This window comes from Budorcas taxicolor, chromosome 7 (genome assembly GCF_023091745.1).
Source record: "Budorcas taxicolor isolate Tak-1 chromosome 7, Takin1.1, whole genome shotgun sequence".
NCBI lineage: Eukaryota > Metazoa > Chordata > Mammalia > Artiodactyla > Bovidae > Budorcas > Budorcas taxicolor.
In genome coordinates this window covers 61,191,083-61,207,186 of record NC_068916.1, presented here as the reverse complement: position 1 = coordinate 61,207,186, position 16,104 = coordinate 61,191,083, and the positions used below count along the sequence as shown (strand labels likewise).

The 16,104-nt window shown below is 52.3% G+C and overlaps 1 protein-coding gene across 1 annotated transcript in view; it reads left to right on the top strand.

Moving 5' to 3' along the window:
* CAMK2A (calcium/calmodulin dependent protein kinase II alpha) overlaps positions 1-16,104 on the top strand; it is a 65,414-nt gene that overhangs the window by 26,164 nt on the left and 23,146 nt on the right. The window contains exons 4-12 of the mRNA XM_052642648.1: positions 5,285-5,339; positions 6,187-6,252; positions 6,359-6,431; positions 9,210-9,312; positions 10,895-10,978; positions 11,119-11,213; positions 12,219-12,341; positions 12,711-12,794; positions 14,274-14,316. Coding sequence (XP_052498608.1) covers positions 5,285-5,339; positions 6,187-6,252; positions 6,359-6,431; positions 9,210-9,312; positions 10,895-10,978; positions 11,119-11,213; positions 12,219-12,341; positions 12,711-12,794; positions 14,274-14,316 — 726 coding nt within the window. The remainder of the gene's footprint in view (positions 1-5,284; positions 5,340-6,186; positions 6,253-6,358; positions 6,432-9,209; positions 9,313-10,894; positions 10,979-11,118; positions 11,214-12,218; positions 12,342-12,710; positions 12,795-14,273; positions 14,317-16,104) is intronic.

The following is a 16,104-nucleotide window of genomic DNA, read 5'->3' as shown; positions in this document are numbered from 1 at the left end:
GGACAGAATGTCAGAAGTTCATGAATCCAGCTACACAAATGAAAACCAGGCTCCAGATTTGTTTGTTCTGTGACAGTGGCAGCACAAATGCCCATGGGCACAGACATGCCAGTCTCCCCACCAGGTAGTGGCGCCACCACACAGGCCATAGCCTTGGGATCCTTGCCTCTCTTGGGCTCTAGGCTGAGTTTTTCCTCAGGGCGGCCTCCAACCACAGGAAGAGAGGTTTTATGCATGAGAACAGCACTGAAATGAGGAATCCTGTCTCCTGTGCTCTGAGCCAAGATTTAGCCACCTCTTGGGGACTGAAGCCAACTCCAGGATCATCCCGCAGGTGGGGACTGGAATCCAGCCCATATCCCCCTGCTCAGAGGGCCAGCCTTCAAAATCAGCACAAAGGCACCATCGGAGCTAGAGGAAGCTCTGGAGACACCCTCTCCCATTCTGTCCATTTCCCTGGGCCCAGAGGACCTTCTCTAAAAGAGGCTGAGGCTTCTGGCCAGAGGGAACCCTAGTCTTCTTGGAGCTCCTCCCAAATGGCTGTTGACCTGGTTCTAAAACCCCTTACTCGAGATGCTTCTGGACGCAGCTTGGTTTCTCAGAGATTCTCACAATCACAAAAAAAAAAAAAAAAAAAGGAGTTAAAACCTCAAACACCTGAGCAGAGTAGAGGAGAAGGAGTTTGATCCTGAAGAATCCTTTGGGAATAAAGGGTCTTTCTCAAAACTTTACCTTGTTACACCATTAAAGCAAGTTTACGGTAGATAAATGATAAGACAAATAATTTTAAAGTATTTCCTATAATCTCAGCATATGGAGCTAATATTGATAATATATACTTCCATGTGGTATCTGATGTCTGTAGCTTCCTAAGTACATCTAAACATATCAGGTCAGGTTTCCTACAAGCAGAGCCTGAGGCAAGGATTCAGGTGTGTGTGGGAACATGAGGGCGTGCTCTCAGGGGAGACCTGTAAGGATAGCGAGAAGCAGGATGGAGGAAGGGGAAAGGAACCAAGCAGAGATGTGGCTTCAGGTCAAGTCTAACTCTGACCTGATCCCAGGTGAAGGGTGCAGTGGGGAGGCCTCTGGAACATAAACCCTGTCTTGGAGTGTCCCTCCTTTAAGGCAGACTGGCCCTTTGCATGGCCTCTGCCTCCCCACATTAGTTGATCATTGCCTGAAGGCTGTCGGTAATCTTGTGGGCAAAGTGGGCAGTTCCATCAGCAGTGGGCAGTTCTCCAGAGAAGGAGGGCACCTGCGCATGGTTAGCCAACCCCCCAGCAGCTGCAGGATGGCTGCACCACCTTCCTACAGGAGGTCTGAGCAGGGAACCAAAATAGGGCTTTCAGATTCTGCACACACAAAATATAAGACGCTCAGTTCAAAACACACATACATTTCAAAAGTCTATTTTTGCTTTGAAATGCATTTAAAAGTTGAAATAGATTGAAGGATGAAGGGATGGATAGAAATATAGTAAGGCATATATAAGAAATGGAGTAGGAAATGACAACCCACTCCAGTAACCTTGCTTGGGAAACCCCACAGACAGAGGACCCTGGCAAGCTACAGTCCATGAAGTCACTGAGTCAGACATGACTGAGAGATTGAGCATGCACACACATATGAGAAAACACTAATAATAGAATCTAGGTGGTATGCACATAGGTATTCACTTGACTGTATTTTGAAATTTTTTATTATAAAATGTTGATTAAAAAATCAAAGCAGGATTAAATTATACGTACTCAGGCTACTTAGTTTTTCAGTTCAGCTCAGTTCAGTCGCTCAGTCATGTCCAACTCTTTGAGACCCCATGAATCGCAGCACGTCAGGCCTCCCTGTCCATCACCACCTCCTGGAGTTCACTCAGACTCACGTCCATCGAGTCAGTGATGCCATCCAGCCATCTCATCCTCTGTCGTCCCCTTCTCCTCCTGCCCCCAATCCCTCCCAGCATCTGAGTCTTTTCCAATGAATAAACTCTTTGCATGAGGTGGCCAAAGTACTGGAGTTTCAGCTTTAGCATCAGTCCTTCCAAAGAAATCCCAGGGCTGATCTCCTTCAGAATGGACTGGTTGGATCTCCTTGCAGTCCAAGGGACTCTCAAGAGTTTTCTCCAACACCACAGTTCAAAAGCATCAATTCTTTGGCGCTCAGCCTTCTTCACAGTCCAACTCTCAACATCCATACATGACTACTGGGAAAACCATAACCTTGACTAGACGGACCTTAGTCGGCAAAGTAATGTCTCTGCTTTTGAATATGCTATCTAGGGTTGGTCATAACTTTTCTCCCAAGGAGTAAGCATCTTTTAATTTCATGGCTGCTATCACCATCTGCAGTGCTTTTGGAGCCCAAAAAAATAAAGTCTGACACTGTTTCCACTGTTTCCCCATCTATTTCCCATGAAGTGATGGGACCGGATGCCATGATCTTCATTTTCTGAATGTTGAGCTTTAAGCCAACTTTTTCACTCTCCTCTTTCACTTTCATCAAGAGGCTTTTTAGATCCTCTTCACTTTCTGCCATAAAGGTGGTGTCATCTGCATATCTGAGGTTATTGATATTTCTCCCAGCAATCCTGATTCCAGCTTGTGTTTCTTCCAGTCCAGCGTTTCTCATGATGTACTCTGCATATAAGTTAAATAAGCAGGGTGACAATATACAGCCTTGACGTACTCCTTTTCCTATTTGGAACCAGTCTGTTGTTCCATGTCTAGTTCTAACTGTTGCTTCCTGACCTGCATACAGATTTCTCAAGAGGCAGGTCAGGTGGTCTGGTATTCCCATCTCTCTCAGAATTTTCCACAGTTTATTGAGATCCACACAGTCAAAGGCTTTGGCATAGTCAATAAAGCAGAAATAGATGTTTTTCTGGAACTCTCTTGCTTTTTCCATGATCCAGCGGATGTTGGCAATTTGGTCTCTGGTTCCTCTGCCTTTTCTAAAACCAGCTTGAACATCAGGAAGTTCACGGTTCACATATTGTTGAAGCCTGGCTTGGAGAATTTTGAGCATTACTTTACTAGCATGTGAGATGAGTGCAATCGTGTGGTAGTTTGAGCATTCTTTGGCATTGCCTTTCTTTGGGATTGGAATGAAAACTGACTTTTTCCAGTCCTATGGCCACTGCTGAGTTTACCAAATTTGCTGGCATATTGAGTGCAGCACTTTGACAGCATCATCTTTCAGGATTTGAAATAGCTCCACTGGAATTCCATCACCTCCACTAGCTTTGTTTGTAGTGATGCTTTCTAAGGCCCACTTGACTTCACATTCCAGGATGTCTGGCTCTAGATGAGTGATCACACCATCGTGATTATCCGGGTCATGCAGATCTTTTTTGTTAGTTTTGCTTTAAAATAGTTTAAAAACATCTTTCAGTCATTATTTGTAAATATATTCTATTTAAGATTTTAAAAAACATTTTATTTAAATTTGTATCCCTTCATCTTCCGTCTTGGATCCCCATCTGTGGAGGCACCCACTCTCCAAACTTTATGCAGAGAATACTTTGGCTACCTGATGTGAAGAGCTGACTCATTGGAAAAGATCGAAGGCAGGAGGAGAAGGGGATGACATAGGATGAGATAGTTGGATGGCATCACCAACTCGATGGACACAAGTTTGAGCAAACTCTGGGAGATAGTGAAGGACAGAGAAGCCTGCCGTGTTGCAGTTCATGGGGTCACAAAGAGTTGGACACAACTGAGCAACTGAACAGCGACGTGAGAGCCATATGCTTTAAGGGACTCAATATTGTATGTGGCAGAAATTCAGATGGCCCTGGGGCTCACAGTGAAAAGTCTCACCCGCCCACAACTCCAGCTGTTCTAATTCCCTTCCCCAAGGCCACCTCAGTGCCCACATCGCTGGATCATTCCAGAGAGACGAATGCCATACCCAAGCTGAAATGCAGCCTCCTTTTTAGAAAGGACTGTGAATACTGCTTTGCTCTTTCACCAAACAACAAAATTTAGATATGATTCCAAACTAGTGAATAAAGAACGCTGCATTATTTTAACATTTTCCATTGTGTGATGTACCATAACTCTTTGAGCCCACCCTCCCCGCTGCCCATGGACCTGTTTAGGTTGTGGTACAGGGAAGGACATGAACTTGACCTGGGAGAACTTGCCCTTGGCTGACAGGGTACAGGCCCCCTAGAGTCAGCCCCAGGCCTTGGGCTCTCCCTCCTTTTTTTTTTTTTGAAAGAAGCTTAGGGGGTAATTTAGGAAGCTCTGGGCTCCTGGAAGCTTTGCCTCTGTTCTTGGTAAATGAGGTATGAAAAGATGACAATTTCTCAGCAGGCCAGAACTCTGGGATTGCTGTCATTCCCTCGTCCACCAGCTCTGTTATCTCCTCAGACCGGGAAGTGGAGGAGGGCTATTAGCACAGGGCCAGCACTGAGTCAACATGGATTATGTGCCTCGTGGAATTCTCACAACAAGCCTGCAATTCCAGGAGTTTCATTCTCATTGTCCAAGCAAGGAAAATGAAGTCATGTCTGACTCTTTGTGACCCCATGGACTGTAGCCTACCAGGCTCCTCTGCCCATAGAATTTTCCGGGCCAGAGTACTGGAGTGGGTTGCCATTTCCTTCTCCAGGGGATCTTTCCAACCTAGGGATCCAACCTGGGTCTCCCGCATTGCAAGCAGATGCTTTACCATTTGAGCCACCAGGGAAGCCCTCCAAGCAAGGAAAGAGGCTCAGAAAGGTATAGCAACTTGGTCAAAGATGCACAGCTAGCAAGTGGCAGAGATTTGAGTCACAGGCTCTTCCCATGACCCTGGCCTGCCCAGCAGGGAAACTGAAGGTTGAAGAGGGAAGGGGTCTAAACTCTGACCAAAGCTGGGGTCTTTTGTCTTTATGCTCAGGCTTCTTTGGGTGATGCCTGAGATCAGTGAAGGCTTCCCTGGTAGCTAAGACAGTAAAGAATCCACCTGCTACTGCAGGAGATGCGGGTTCAGTCCCTGGGTTGGGAGGATCCCCTGGAGTAGGAAATGGCAACCCACTCCAGTATTTTTGCCTGGAGAATCCCTTGGACAGAAGACCCTGGTGGGCTATAGTCCATGGGGTCGAAAAGAGTCAGATATGACTGAGCGCCTAAACAACAACAAAGGTGAGCCTTGGTTCATGCTTTGTCAAAGCACCTGGTAACCAGCTTGAGCTCAGTGACTTTCAGAGAAATTGGAATGTTGGCTATTTGAGGGGTGAGAGGGGGTGAGTGGGGAGCCCTGTGTCCTGCATAACCAGCTACCTTGGCCCCTCCTGCAGTCCGGCTCCACGACAGCATCTCTGAGGAGGGACACCATTACCTGATCTTTGACCTGTAAGTCTGGCCTCACCCTGGGGTGTCCAGTGGGGATGGGGGCAGCCCTGGCAGGGGTGACTTCACTGGGTCCCTTGGTTTGAAGTGTCCCCATAGCCCCCAGATTGGGCTGAATTCTCTCTTCTGAGAGAGTTTCCCAAAATGTGGTAGGCCTGCCACCCAAGCAGTGCAGGCTGGTTTTCCTGACACACCAACAAACACTTTTAACTTTCATCATCATATATTTAGTTTTGCTTCTATTTGTGGACAGTGATGCTGGTTTTCCATTTCTAGTGGTGCTATGAAGTTTCCTTTCAGAATAAATTTAAAGTTTTTAAAGCCAGGCAATTGAATGAAAAGCAATCACGAACTGAGAGGCCTCAGTGGCTCTCGGCCTCATCTGTAAAGAACAGCACTTGAGACAGTGGGGGAGGCTGTGCATGGCTGGGGTCGGGGAGTGGGCGGGGGGCAGTGAGGCTATTGGAAATCTCTGTACCTTCGGCTCAGTTTGATGGGAACCTAGAGCTACTCTTTTTAAAAGTCTATTAAAAAACAACAGCAACAAAAAGCTCCAGCCCTTGGATTTCCAAGAGCCTGATGAATCATAGTGACATGTTCTGAGTGTCCCACCCCCAGTCCTGACCTCAGCCTGGCTCTGATGGAGGAGAAGGCCGAGGATGGAGGGGAGGGTGGACTGGAAGTCAGGAAGGGAGTTATATCAGGGGGCATCCCCGTGGCCTCTGGGGCCCCTCTGTTTGGGGCTGAGGTTCTGAGGTCCCTGGGCCCCATCCTTAGCTTCCTGGAGATTTCCAAAAGACGCGGCACGTGGGGCCTTTGTGGGAGGGTGACTCTGTGCCTGTCTCCCCAGCGTCACCGGCGGGGAGCTGTTTGAAGACATCGTGGCCCGGGAGTATTACAGTGAGGCGGATGCCAGGTGAGTGAGAGGTGCAGCCGGGCTGCGGTGCCCGGGGGCAGGGCACTCTGCCCTACGGCCTCCCGGGGAGGCCTGCCCTCACCCACCCCTCTTGCTCTCTCCCCAGTCACTGCATCCAGCAGATCCTGGAGGCCGTGCTGCACTGCCACCAGATGGGGGTGGTGCACCGGGACCTTAAGGTGAGTGACCCCCACCCCCACCCCAGCGGCAGGCTCATGTGATCCCAGCCCCTCCCTCAACCTGCAGAGCCGGGGCTATGATCATGGCCCCGTTAGCTATCCTGAGTTGGGCTGCGTGGGAAAAATTTTCCCCACTCTTCAGATGAGGAAACTGAGCTCAGGGAGGTAGAACACCTGGACCCGGGACCCAGGTCTCCCGACTTCCAGCCTCAGGTGATTTGTCCCAGGCCAGGTGAGAGGCGGCTAGACTGCCAAGGCTGGCTCTGGGGGGGTGCAGATTCCAGCAAGGCCACCTTCTAGCTGCAGGGCCTCAGCTTCATTATAGTGAGGGTTGCCATAGCAACCTCGGTACAGGGTCAGTGAGGATGTCAAAGGAGACAGCACAGTGCCTGGAACGTAGAGGTGTTGTTAATCTTGCTTCCGGTCTCTGGAAGGGAGTGATGGGTAGGAAAGCAGGCTTTGAGGCCTTCCGAGTCCTGGGCCTCACAGCATCAGTGACTGGTAGTTGCCTAACATCATCTCCATTTTGCAGAGCAGGAAACGACGGCCCAAAGAGTCCAAGGGGTTTTCCCCGAGAACATGCAGTTCAGTTGTGCTTGAGCTAGGGCTGGAGCCCTGGCCTCCTGACCCCAGTCCCCTGCCCTCACTGGGCTGGGGCTAAAAAGCCACTGACTGAGCCACCTGCTTCTGTAGCAGTCCCTTCTAGGTGACCCTGCCGGGTGTCCATCAACCGTCTGCTTTTTGACTTTCGGTGACTATGAACTCACTTTTTATGGGGTAGCCCCTTGAACTGTTAGGAAATGTTCCTCCAGTCTTTCCCCATGGTGGGGGCTTCACCTGTGAACCCCAGTTCTACCCTTTGGGGCCACACAGAGGTCAAGCCCCCCGCACAGAGCAGCCCTGGAGGCACGTGGGTGGCTTTGCAGCAGCTCCTGCGGCTTCTGCAGGCTGTTCTCCATTCCCCTCAATGGAATTCCCAAGCCTTCCTCGTCCTAGCCCTTCCCTGGCCCTCCTCCTGTCAGCCCAGACCCCTCTCTGGGGTGCAGTGCTCTGACCAGAACCCCTGCTCACCCCTGACGGTCACGAGCCATATGTGGCTCCGCACCCGAGCCCAGGTGAGCTCCTCGCGTCTCAGTCTATACCCGCAGGCAAGTGTGCACGCAGAGAGGGTCTCGGGCCAGATTGCAGGGCAGCTCTCCCCAGGGGCCTGTTCCCATTATAACCACAGCCCCTACCCGAGAGGAGGAACAGGGAGAGAGGCAGCACAAATTCAGGCCACTCTGGGTAGATTAATTAGTGGCACATTCATCAAATCAGGGCAGAACAGCTACCAAGACCCAGGACATGCTGGGAACACAGTCCCCAGAGGACCAAAGAGGCCTTAACCAGGAGCAGATGAAGCTATACTTGTTTGTGTCCTGCCTAGCTTTGGGCAGTGAAAGGTCGGATGTGGAACCCCTCCTAAGTTCTAGTGGGAAAGCGGGTCAGAGGAAACCAGCTGTCTGCAGAGACTGGGAGCCCACACCCCCCATCTACAAACGAAAAGTATGAGTACTGATGCCTATCAAACACTTGTAGGACACTGGGAAGTGCTTTACAGGGATTTATTGCAATTAATCCATATGCCACCCCATGAAGTAGGTATTATTCCCACTTTTGTAGAAGAAACTGAGGCCAGAGAAGTGAAATGAATTTACCCAAGTTCCATAGCATAGAATGGCAGCACTGGGATCAGAAGCTAGGGCTTTCTAAATGGAAAGTCCCCACTCTTACTACCTCTCTGTCCTGAGGAGAAGGATTTTCTGTCCTCAGACCCAGCAGAAGATGGCAGCCTTTATGCCTCCATAGGACAGGTGGCACATAGGAGGTCCTGCAGCAACCAGCCTGGCGGGGCTCAGAGCATATCTCTAGCCAGACTGTACCTTGATCTGGTTCTATCATCACCAGCTGTGTGACCTCGGTCAAGTGACTTAACCTCTCTGAACCCCAGTTTCCTTATTTTTATTCATACTTCAGTGCCGTCTATGTGCTGCCCACTGTTTTAGGTCCTAGTGATACGCTGGTGGACAGAAACTCATATTGCACAGAGGTGACAGATAATGAATAAGCACATAGACAGATGGGAAAACACTTAGAAATTGTGATGAGATCTATGAAGGTAACAACAAGCTGCTAAGACAGAAGATACTGGGGAACTCCTCCTTTAGTTAGAGTAGTCATGGAGGGCTTCTTGAAGGAGGTTCCATGGTGAAAGCTGGATGATGAGAAGGAGCCACACCTGTGAAGCTCAGAGGGAGAGCAAATCACGCAAGGGGAGCAGGAAGTACAAAGGCCCTGCGGTGGAACGAGAGTGACTGTCTCTGAGGATGTAAGAAGGCCACTGGAGAAGGGGAGTGCTTACCCTAAAGGATTGTTGGGAAGACAAATCGAACGATGCATGCAAAACCCTTAGCCCAGTGACTGGCGTATAGTAGAAGCACTGCCCCACTCCTCCTCAGCCCCAGAACCAAACCCTGCTGGAAGCTGAAGGAGGGCTTGGCAGGCTGAAGAAGGGTCTTCCGTTTGCAGCAGATGGAGGACTGCAGTGGAGTAGTCCCGTCTCTGGGAAGTGCAGGGGTCCTGTGGTTGGGGCTGGAGGGAGGCAGGGGCAGGGAGCCTCTGGATCGCTCAGCTGCTCCTCCTGAAAACCCAGACCTCTGGAGGTGAGATTCTGAATCTGCTCCCTTTCCCCTGACTTCTTCCTCTCTCACGTTTCCTCTTCTCTCTGGTCCTGGGAAGCCGGAGAACCTGTTGCTGGCCTCCAAGCTCAAGGGCGCTGCAGTGAAGCTGGCGGACTTTGGCCTGGCCATAGAGGTAGAGGGCGAGCAGCAGGCATGGTTTGGTGAGTGGGGGCAGGGGGTGGCAGGGGTGTTGATGGCCAGCCTTGAGTTGACACAAGGGCCTCTAGGAACGCTCTGCCCGAGCGGGGGCTGGTTGGAGGTGGCTGTTGCTCCAGCCAGGGCTCAGGGAGCAGAGGGTTCCTTACCCAGACTCTTTGCATCAGTGGTTGTCGCCCATCCTAGCTCCCTGGGGTCCAGGCCTGGGACTTGGGTTTCCATTAAAACAGTACATGACTTCTTCACACACGCATCCAACACTGTCGGCTAGAGGCTTCTGTGAGTTCCCCAGCAGCCTGGGTGCTAGATTATCATCTTGATTTTACAGATGAGGAACAGAGACTAAGAAACTAAGAACAGGTTACAGGAAATTAAAAGGGGTGGAGTCAGTTGACGCAGTGTGCTCTTGAGATTTTGGCATAATTGAGTCCTTTCAGCTATCTGGGAATACTTTTTAGTGAGCAATGTTGATCAGTGGTTAAGAGCTTGAGCTCTGGGTTCATATCCTGACTGTGCTATTTACAAGGTGTATGACTTTGAGTGAGTCATTTCTCTGAGACTTCATTTCCTCGTCTGTAAAATGGGGATAATAAAATATGTTCCTTGGGACTGTGTGAAGATTAAATGAGATCAGGCATAGAAAGTTCTCAGTCTTGCTTAGCATACATACTCCTTAATAGGAGCTATTCTCAAAATAACTTACCAAAACATTTTGGGTGTCCATTATTTTAAATAGTTCTCCCAACAGTGCTGGGAGGTGTTTAGGATAGAAATCCCTAATCCCTTATTTTACAGATGAGGAAACTGAGGCCCCAAAGGAAAAGGGACCTACCTAAGGGACTTAGGGCAAAGCCAGTGTTAGGGATAGGCCTCCTGCCACCCCAGGACCAGATCCTGGATGGAATGGGGAGAGGGTGAGGGTTCAGCTCAGCCTGGAGCTGACAGGCCAGGACCTTTCACCTTGAGGACCACCAGCACTTGACTGGTGGAAGCTTCAGGGAGGATTCTGCCAGACATCTGTGACTCTGAGGCAGGGCCCTGTGGGAAGGACCCTGGGATGGATGGATCAGTGGCTCCACTATGAGGCCCTCAAGGCAGGTGGGAAGGACCCTGGGATGCGTCAGTGGCTCCGTCATGAGGCCCTCAAGGCAGGTGGGAAGGACCCTGGGATGCATCAGTGGCTCTGCCATGAGGCCCTCAAGGCAGGTGGGAAGGACCCTGGGATGCGTCAGTGGCTCTGCCATGAGGCCCTCAAGGCAGGTGGGAAGGACCCTGGGATGCGTCAGTGGCTCTGCCATGAGGCCCTTAAGGCAGGTGGGAAGGACCTTGGGATGGATGGATCAGTGGCTCCACCATGAGGCCCTCAAGGCAGGTGGTGACAGCGCACTGTGTCCTTGTCCACCCTGGTCTAGAGGTGTTGCTGTCTTACCAGGTCAGGGCTTCCAGCCCTTGGCTGGCTCTGGGGGCAGGGGGTGTTTTCCCCATCTCCAGGGAAGCCTTATTCCTCTTCCAGCAGGACCTTGCTCCCAGTTACTTACGTGCCAACCTCTGTGTATGTGTCTGCCTGTCTGTGTGTCTGGGGAGCAGGGTTCGCAGGGACACCCGGATACCTCTCCCCAGAAGTGCTGCGGAAGGACCCATACGGGAAGCCCGTGGACCTGTGGGCCTGCGGTGAGTCCATCTGAAGACCCCTCTGTCCCCCTGGCTGCCTGCCCTCTGGTGTCCTCTCCCTCCTCTCCCGTCACTCTTCTCCATGTGCCCCCCTTCCCTCCTACTCCTGGGGCTCAAGGTTCTCCTGGTCCTCTCCCCAGGGGTCATCCTGTACATTCTGCTGGTGGGGTACCCCCCGTTCTGGGATGAGGACCAGCATCGCCTGTACCAGCAGATCAAAGCTGGCGCCTATGATGTGAGTGGTGCTCCTGTCTCCAGCCTCCTTGCCAGCCCCTGGGCCCCATCCAATGAGAGTCAAGGGCCAGTGAGTCCAGAGACCCAAGGACGCCTCCCTCCTGCCCTCCTGCCACTCTCTAGCTTTGGGGTGGGGGTGACCAGCAGGTGGAGCCTGAGGGCTGACTGGGGCCAGACAATGAACTGGCCATGCTAGTGACTGGAGCAGCTAAGCGATGGAGATTTAGTCCATGGGGCCCCAGAAGGCAGAATTAGAACAAAAGTAGGGTGAGATATAGAGGGGGCAGGCCCCAGAAGCCAGATTATCTCTCCATAGTTATACACACACAGTTATATAGCTAACACACATAGCAGTCTTCTCAATGCTTTCTATTATTATAATCTTCATACCAGTCATGACATAGGTACTGTTATTACCGCTTTTTTACAGATAGGGAAGCTGAGGCACAGAGAAGTTAAAGAACTGGCCAGACCACATAGCTAAGAAATGGTAGAGCTGGCTTTAGTGAGCCCAGGCAGTCTGGCTTTGGTGTCCATGCTTCTGCCTACCAAGTATACTGCTTTTCTGCACAGCTGATATCTATCGAGCCATGTGCCATGCATTTTACATCATATTTAATCTTTACAACATCTCTAGGGATAGCTTGAGGGGTCACATGTCCAAGGTGACTTGTCCAAGGTGACTTGTCCAAGGTCACACAGCCCAGGAGGCTGAGCTGGGACTTGAACCCAACCTTCCGATTCTGAAGTCTGGGCTGTCACCACTGACCTGCTGCTCTCCAGATAAGACATGGCCTCAGAAGAGCAGAGGGAGGCCTCCTTTGCCCCAGCCATTGCTCTGATTTGCCCCGGGGTCAGGGGACCTTGCCCCAACTCCTCCTGGTTGTGGATGCCCGAATGGATGGGCAGTAGGACCCCTGCCTGCTCCCCTGCCAGTCAGGGGCTGGGGGATCGCAGGGGTGGCCTGGGGTAGGCTGGGCAAACTTGGCCCCTCTGCCCCTTCCAGTTCCCATCACCAGAATGGGACACCGTTACCCCGGAAGCCAAGGATCTGATCAATAAGATGCTGACCATCAACCCATCCAAACGCATCACAGCCGCTGAGGCCCTCAAGCACCCCTGGATCTCGGTGAGCCTTCCTCAGCAAAGCCCCTCCTGAGGATCCCTCCAGACCTCAGGATCAAGGCCCTTACAGAGTCCTGGACCTGCCCACTGCCCCTAAGGCCCAGCTTGGGGCTGAGGGGGCTTATTCCAAGAGACTGACCTTGCTGTGTTTCTCAGGTGGAGAGTGGCAGTGGGAGGCATTCTGAGTTGGCACCATGACTGGTGGGGGGAGCTATTGGCTTCAAATGTCTCATGCCAGGATGTTTATACCATGCCCTAGAACAGAGAACTGTTCTTCACAAGATACCCACCCCATCCACAGGATATTCTGGGAGTGGGGGGACCTCAGGTGGGCCTGCCTTCCACTCACAGACCTCTCCCCTACTTCCTCCAGCACCGGTCCACCGTGGCCTCCTGCATGCACAGACAGGAGACCGTGGACTGCCTGAAGAAGTTCAATGCCAGGAGAAAACTGAAGGTAACAGCAGGTCCTCGTCCTCCATGCCCCACAGACAAGGGGATAGGCTGGCCTGGGTCTGCACAGAGGCCAAGAGACCCACTCACTAGTTCTTTCCTTCACTGAGTCAACAAGCGTTATTGACTGCCGCCTGTCTGGGCTGAGCAGTGAGTGGTGGCGAGGACAGACAAGTGACCAGGACATTACAGGGCAGTGGTGAGTGCTGTGACTGCCTGCCAGAGGGGACAGAGAGGGGAACAGATCTGCATGGACTAGGGAAGGATCCCAGAAGTCTTTCTGGGCAAGTGACATTTGATCTGAGATCCCAAAGGATAAGCAGGTATTAACAGTGTAAAGTCAGATGGGGCAGGTGTTCTAGACACGGAGAATAGCCTGTGCAGAAGTCTGGAAGCATGAGCTTGATCCCTTATTGGGACAGCAAGTGTTTCAGCGGGGCAGGGAGAGATTTCCAGGAAAGATATGCGACCATGGTAGGGGTGAGAGACCCCAGCTGCCAACCGCTGGAAAGGAACGGCCAAGGGACTTGATGGCTGTGCCCCGAGGAAGTCACAGTGTGCCCGAGGCGAGCCCTGAGCCGCCGGCCTCTCAGCAGGTCTGTGTGTTCTCAGGGCTGCGACAGGTCCTGTCCTGGACCTTGCCGGGGGCCCTGTGAGCAGGTAGGAAGGATGACCAAGGGGCCCCCAGCTGGCTGGAACAGAGAAGCCATCAGCATGCTGAGTGACAGATGCTGAGGCCCTGGCTCCTTCAAAACTTCCTCACCAGCTGCACCCAGGCCTGGTGTGGTGGCTCAGGACAGGGACATGGGCCAAGGGGGTGGTGGTGAGCGTGATGCCACAGGAACTGAGTCTCACCCCCAACCCCCAGTGGGAGCTGTCATAGATGTAGTCTCAAAATGTCACAATCAGGGAGTCTTAAAATCATGGACCGCTGGACTCAGAGAATCTGAATTGGCCATTGGTCTCCAGCCCCCTTGTTGATAGGGGAGGGTTTTTCCTCATTAATCCTCCAAGGTTCTGAGCCCAGGAACTACAGAGAGGGGGATGAGCCAGTACTAGAGTGGGGAGCTTTGTGTCCAGGCAGGAGATGGAGACAGAGAGCTGAGGGGTGCAGAGCCTAGTGTCCTTACCCCAGCAGGAAACTTCCTTGGCCTTTAGGAACCTCCACTCACAAGTGTGCCTGAGCACATCCACCAGCTCTGGCCAGGCCGGTGGGATCTATTAATATCTGCTCCTTGGATGGCCCTATCCCCTAAGCAGTGCCAGTTAAGGCCTAGCTCACCTCTGCCTCACCCTTCTCCCAGGAGGCAGGGATGGTCTCAGGGCTGTGGGATGGGAGAAATGGAGGGCAAGGAGCTTCAGAAGGTTTTTGTGTCTGAATGGAGCCCCTTCCTCTCCTTCCCCACCCCTCCCATCTCTGTCTCTCCTCTCCCCTCACCTCTGGCCTCCTCTCCCCCAAACTGCCTTCTCTTCTCTGTTGCAGGGAGCCATCCTCACCACTATGCTGGCCACCAGGAACTTCTCTGGTAGGTGGTAGGACCTCGGATTCATCCTCACATACATCCTGCAGGAGGTGGGGCCATTGTCGGATGGGGTATCTGAGTGCCCTCAGGCCGAAAGGCCTGGGGAGATGGGGGCTGTAGAGAATTCAGTGACTAAGGTCTTAGCTCACCTGATGCCACCTGCAGAAGTGGTAAAGGTCAAAGATCATCAAGCCAAGGGCCCACAAGGAAGAGTTAGAAGTTAACCTTTACCTTCCCTACCTCACAGTGGTGCTGGGTTCTCAGGCTGGGCCAGCTGTGGGGAGGTTCCCCATATGTCAGGGTCCAGATGTGGGAGGGACAGAGCCAGGCCCAGAAGGAGCGGCATTCCTGTTCCCCACAGTTACCAAGCAGTTCCCATGCTTTCCCTCATGTGGCCTTTGTGACAAGGCGATTGCCACCCCTGTTTTCTGAATGAGGAAGCAGATGTTCAGGGAGGTCAACTCTGACACACCCCAGGTCACGCTGCTAAAGGGAACTTTCAGGGCAGGTGTGACCAGTCCAGAGCATGTGCTCTTACTAGGCTGAGTCACCAAGGAGTCCAGGGTAGGAGCCTTTGGCCTTGGTCAAAGCCAGGCTGGTTAAGGGAGGGAAGGCCCAGTGAACTGTGGCATGTGGCCCCGAAGAGAGAAGGGGAAGGGATTAGCATCAGGGCTTAGCAAGAAGCTCTCCTTGGCATGCTGGAGAGTGCCGTGGCCAGCACCCGCCAGAGGCGTCTCCCTGGGGAGCCCAGGATGGCTGACAGGGCAGCTGAGCAGATATAGCAAAGCTCACCCGAGGGGCCCTCTGGCTGGGGCTGGTGCCGGGGCTGGCCAGGGAGGGCTGCTGTGGACAGGTGGCCAGCCCCACCACGAGGGCTTGGCTCTGGGAGCTGCCGGCCTGGCTTCTCTGAGAGGGCCCACCTGCCCATTTAACCAGCTGGCAGAATAAGACCCAGGCCTTGGAAGGCCCTGGAACTTCAGATTTGGGCTTTCCCCACCACCCAGATCTGCCTTCCCACGTGCTCCCCAGACAGGGATCCTGCAGTTCCTTAAACTGAAAGATGAGCCACCCAGGCAGTCAGAGTCTTTTTTTAACAACTGAAGGGCCTCTTGGGCACTCTAGTCCAGAGCTCACAAAATGGAGCGCACAAGTTATTCCCTCTCTCTCCATGTGCTTGGGGGGACAGTGGTGTTTAAAAAAAATTTTTTTGGTGGGGGGGACAGTGGGCAAGAGTTTCCAGCATTTAAAAACCAGGAGATTTCACAGAAAATCTCCTGAAAATTAGAATATGTGGCCTCTGGGGACCCCCCAGTCCTGTCACAATGGGCTGGAGTGAGGGGGGAGGCCCTTGGAGGCATGAGGGGCAAGTCCTCCCTTTGCTTGCTGTGTATCCTGGTCCAGCCCACAGAGTACACGGAGGACGGAACAGCTATTCCTCTCGGCTTTGGGATACAGAGGTACCCCACCCACAACTTTCTTTGCAAGGTGGAAACTTGGCAAGAGGGGGAAAAGGCACAAGAGCCTGAGAGGGGTCATCGGTGGGAATGTGAGGATGACTGGCGGGCTGGACCAGCTGTGAGTCCCATCCTTCCGAACCTCCGGGGCATCAGTGTTCAGTACCGCCCCTCCTCCCCAGTTTGCTCTCACCCGGTGAAGGATTTAGCATGGCTACTGTTTACTGAGCATCTATTGCATACGTGTCAAGTGCTGTGTCTCATTTAACGTAAAGCCATTTGCTTGAGATCTGGAGCTGCCAGAAGTCAGGCTGTGCAGGGCTTGGCGTCCATGCCT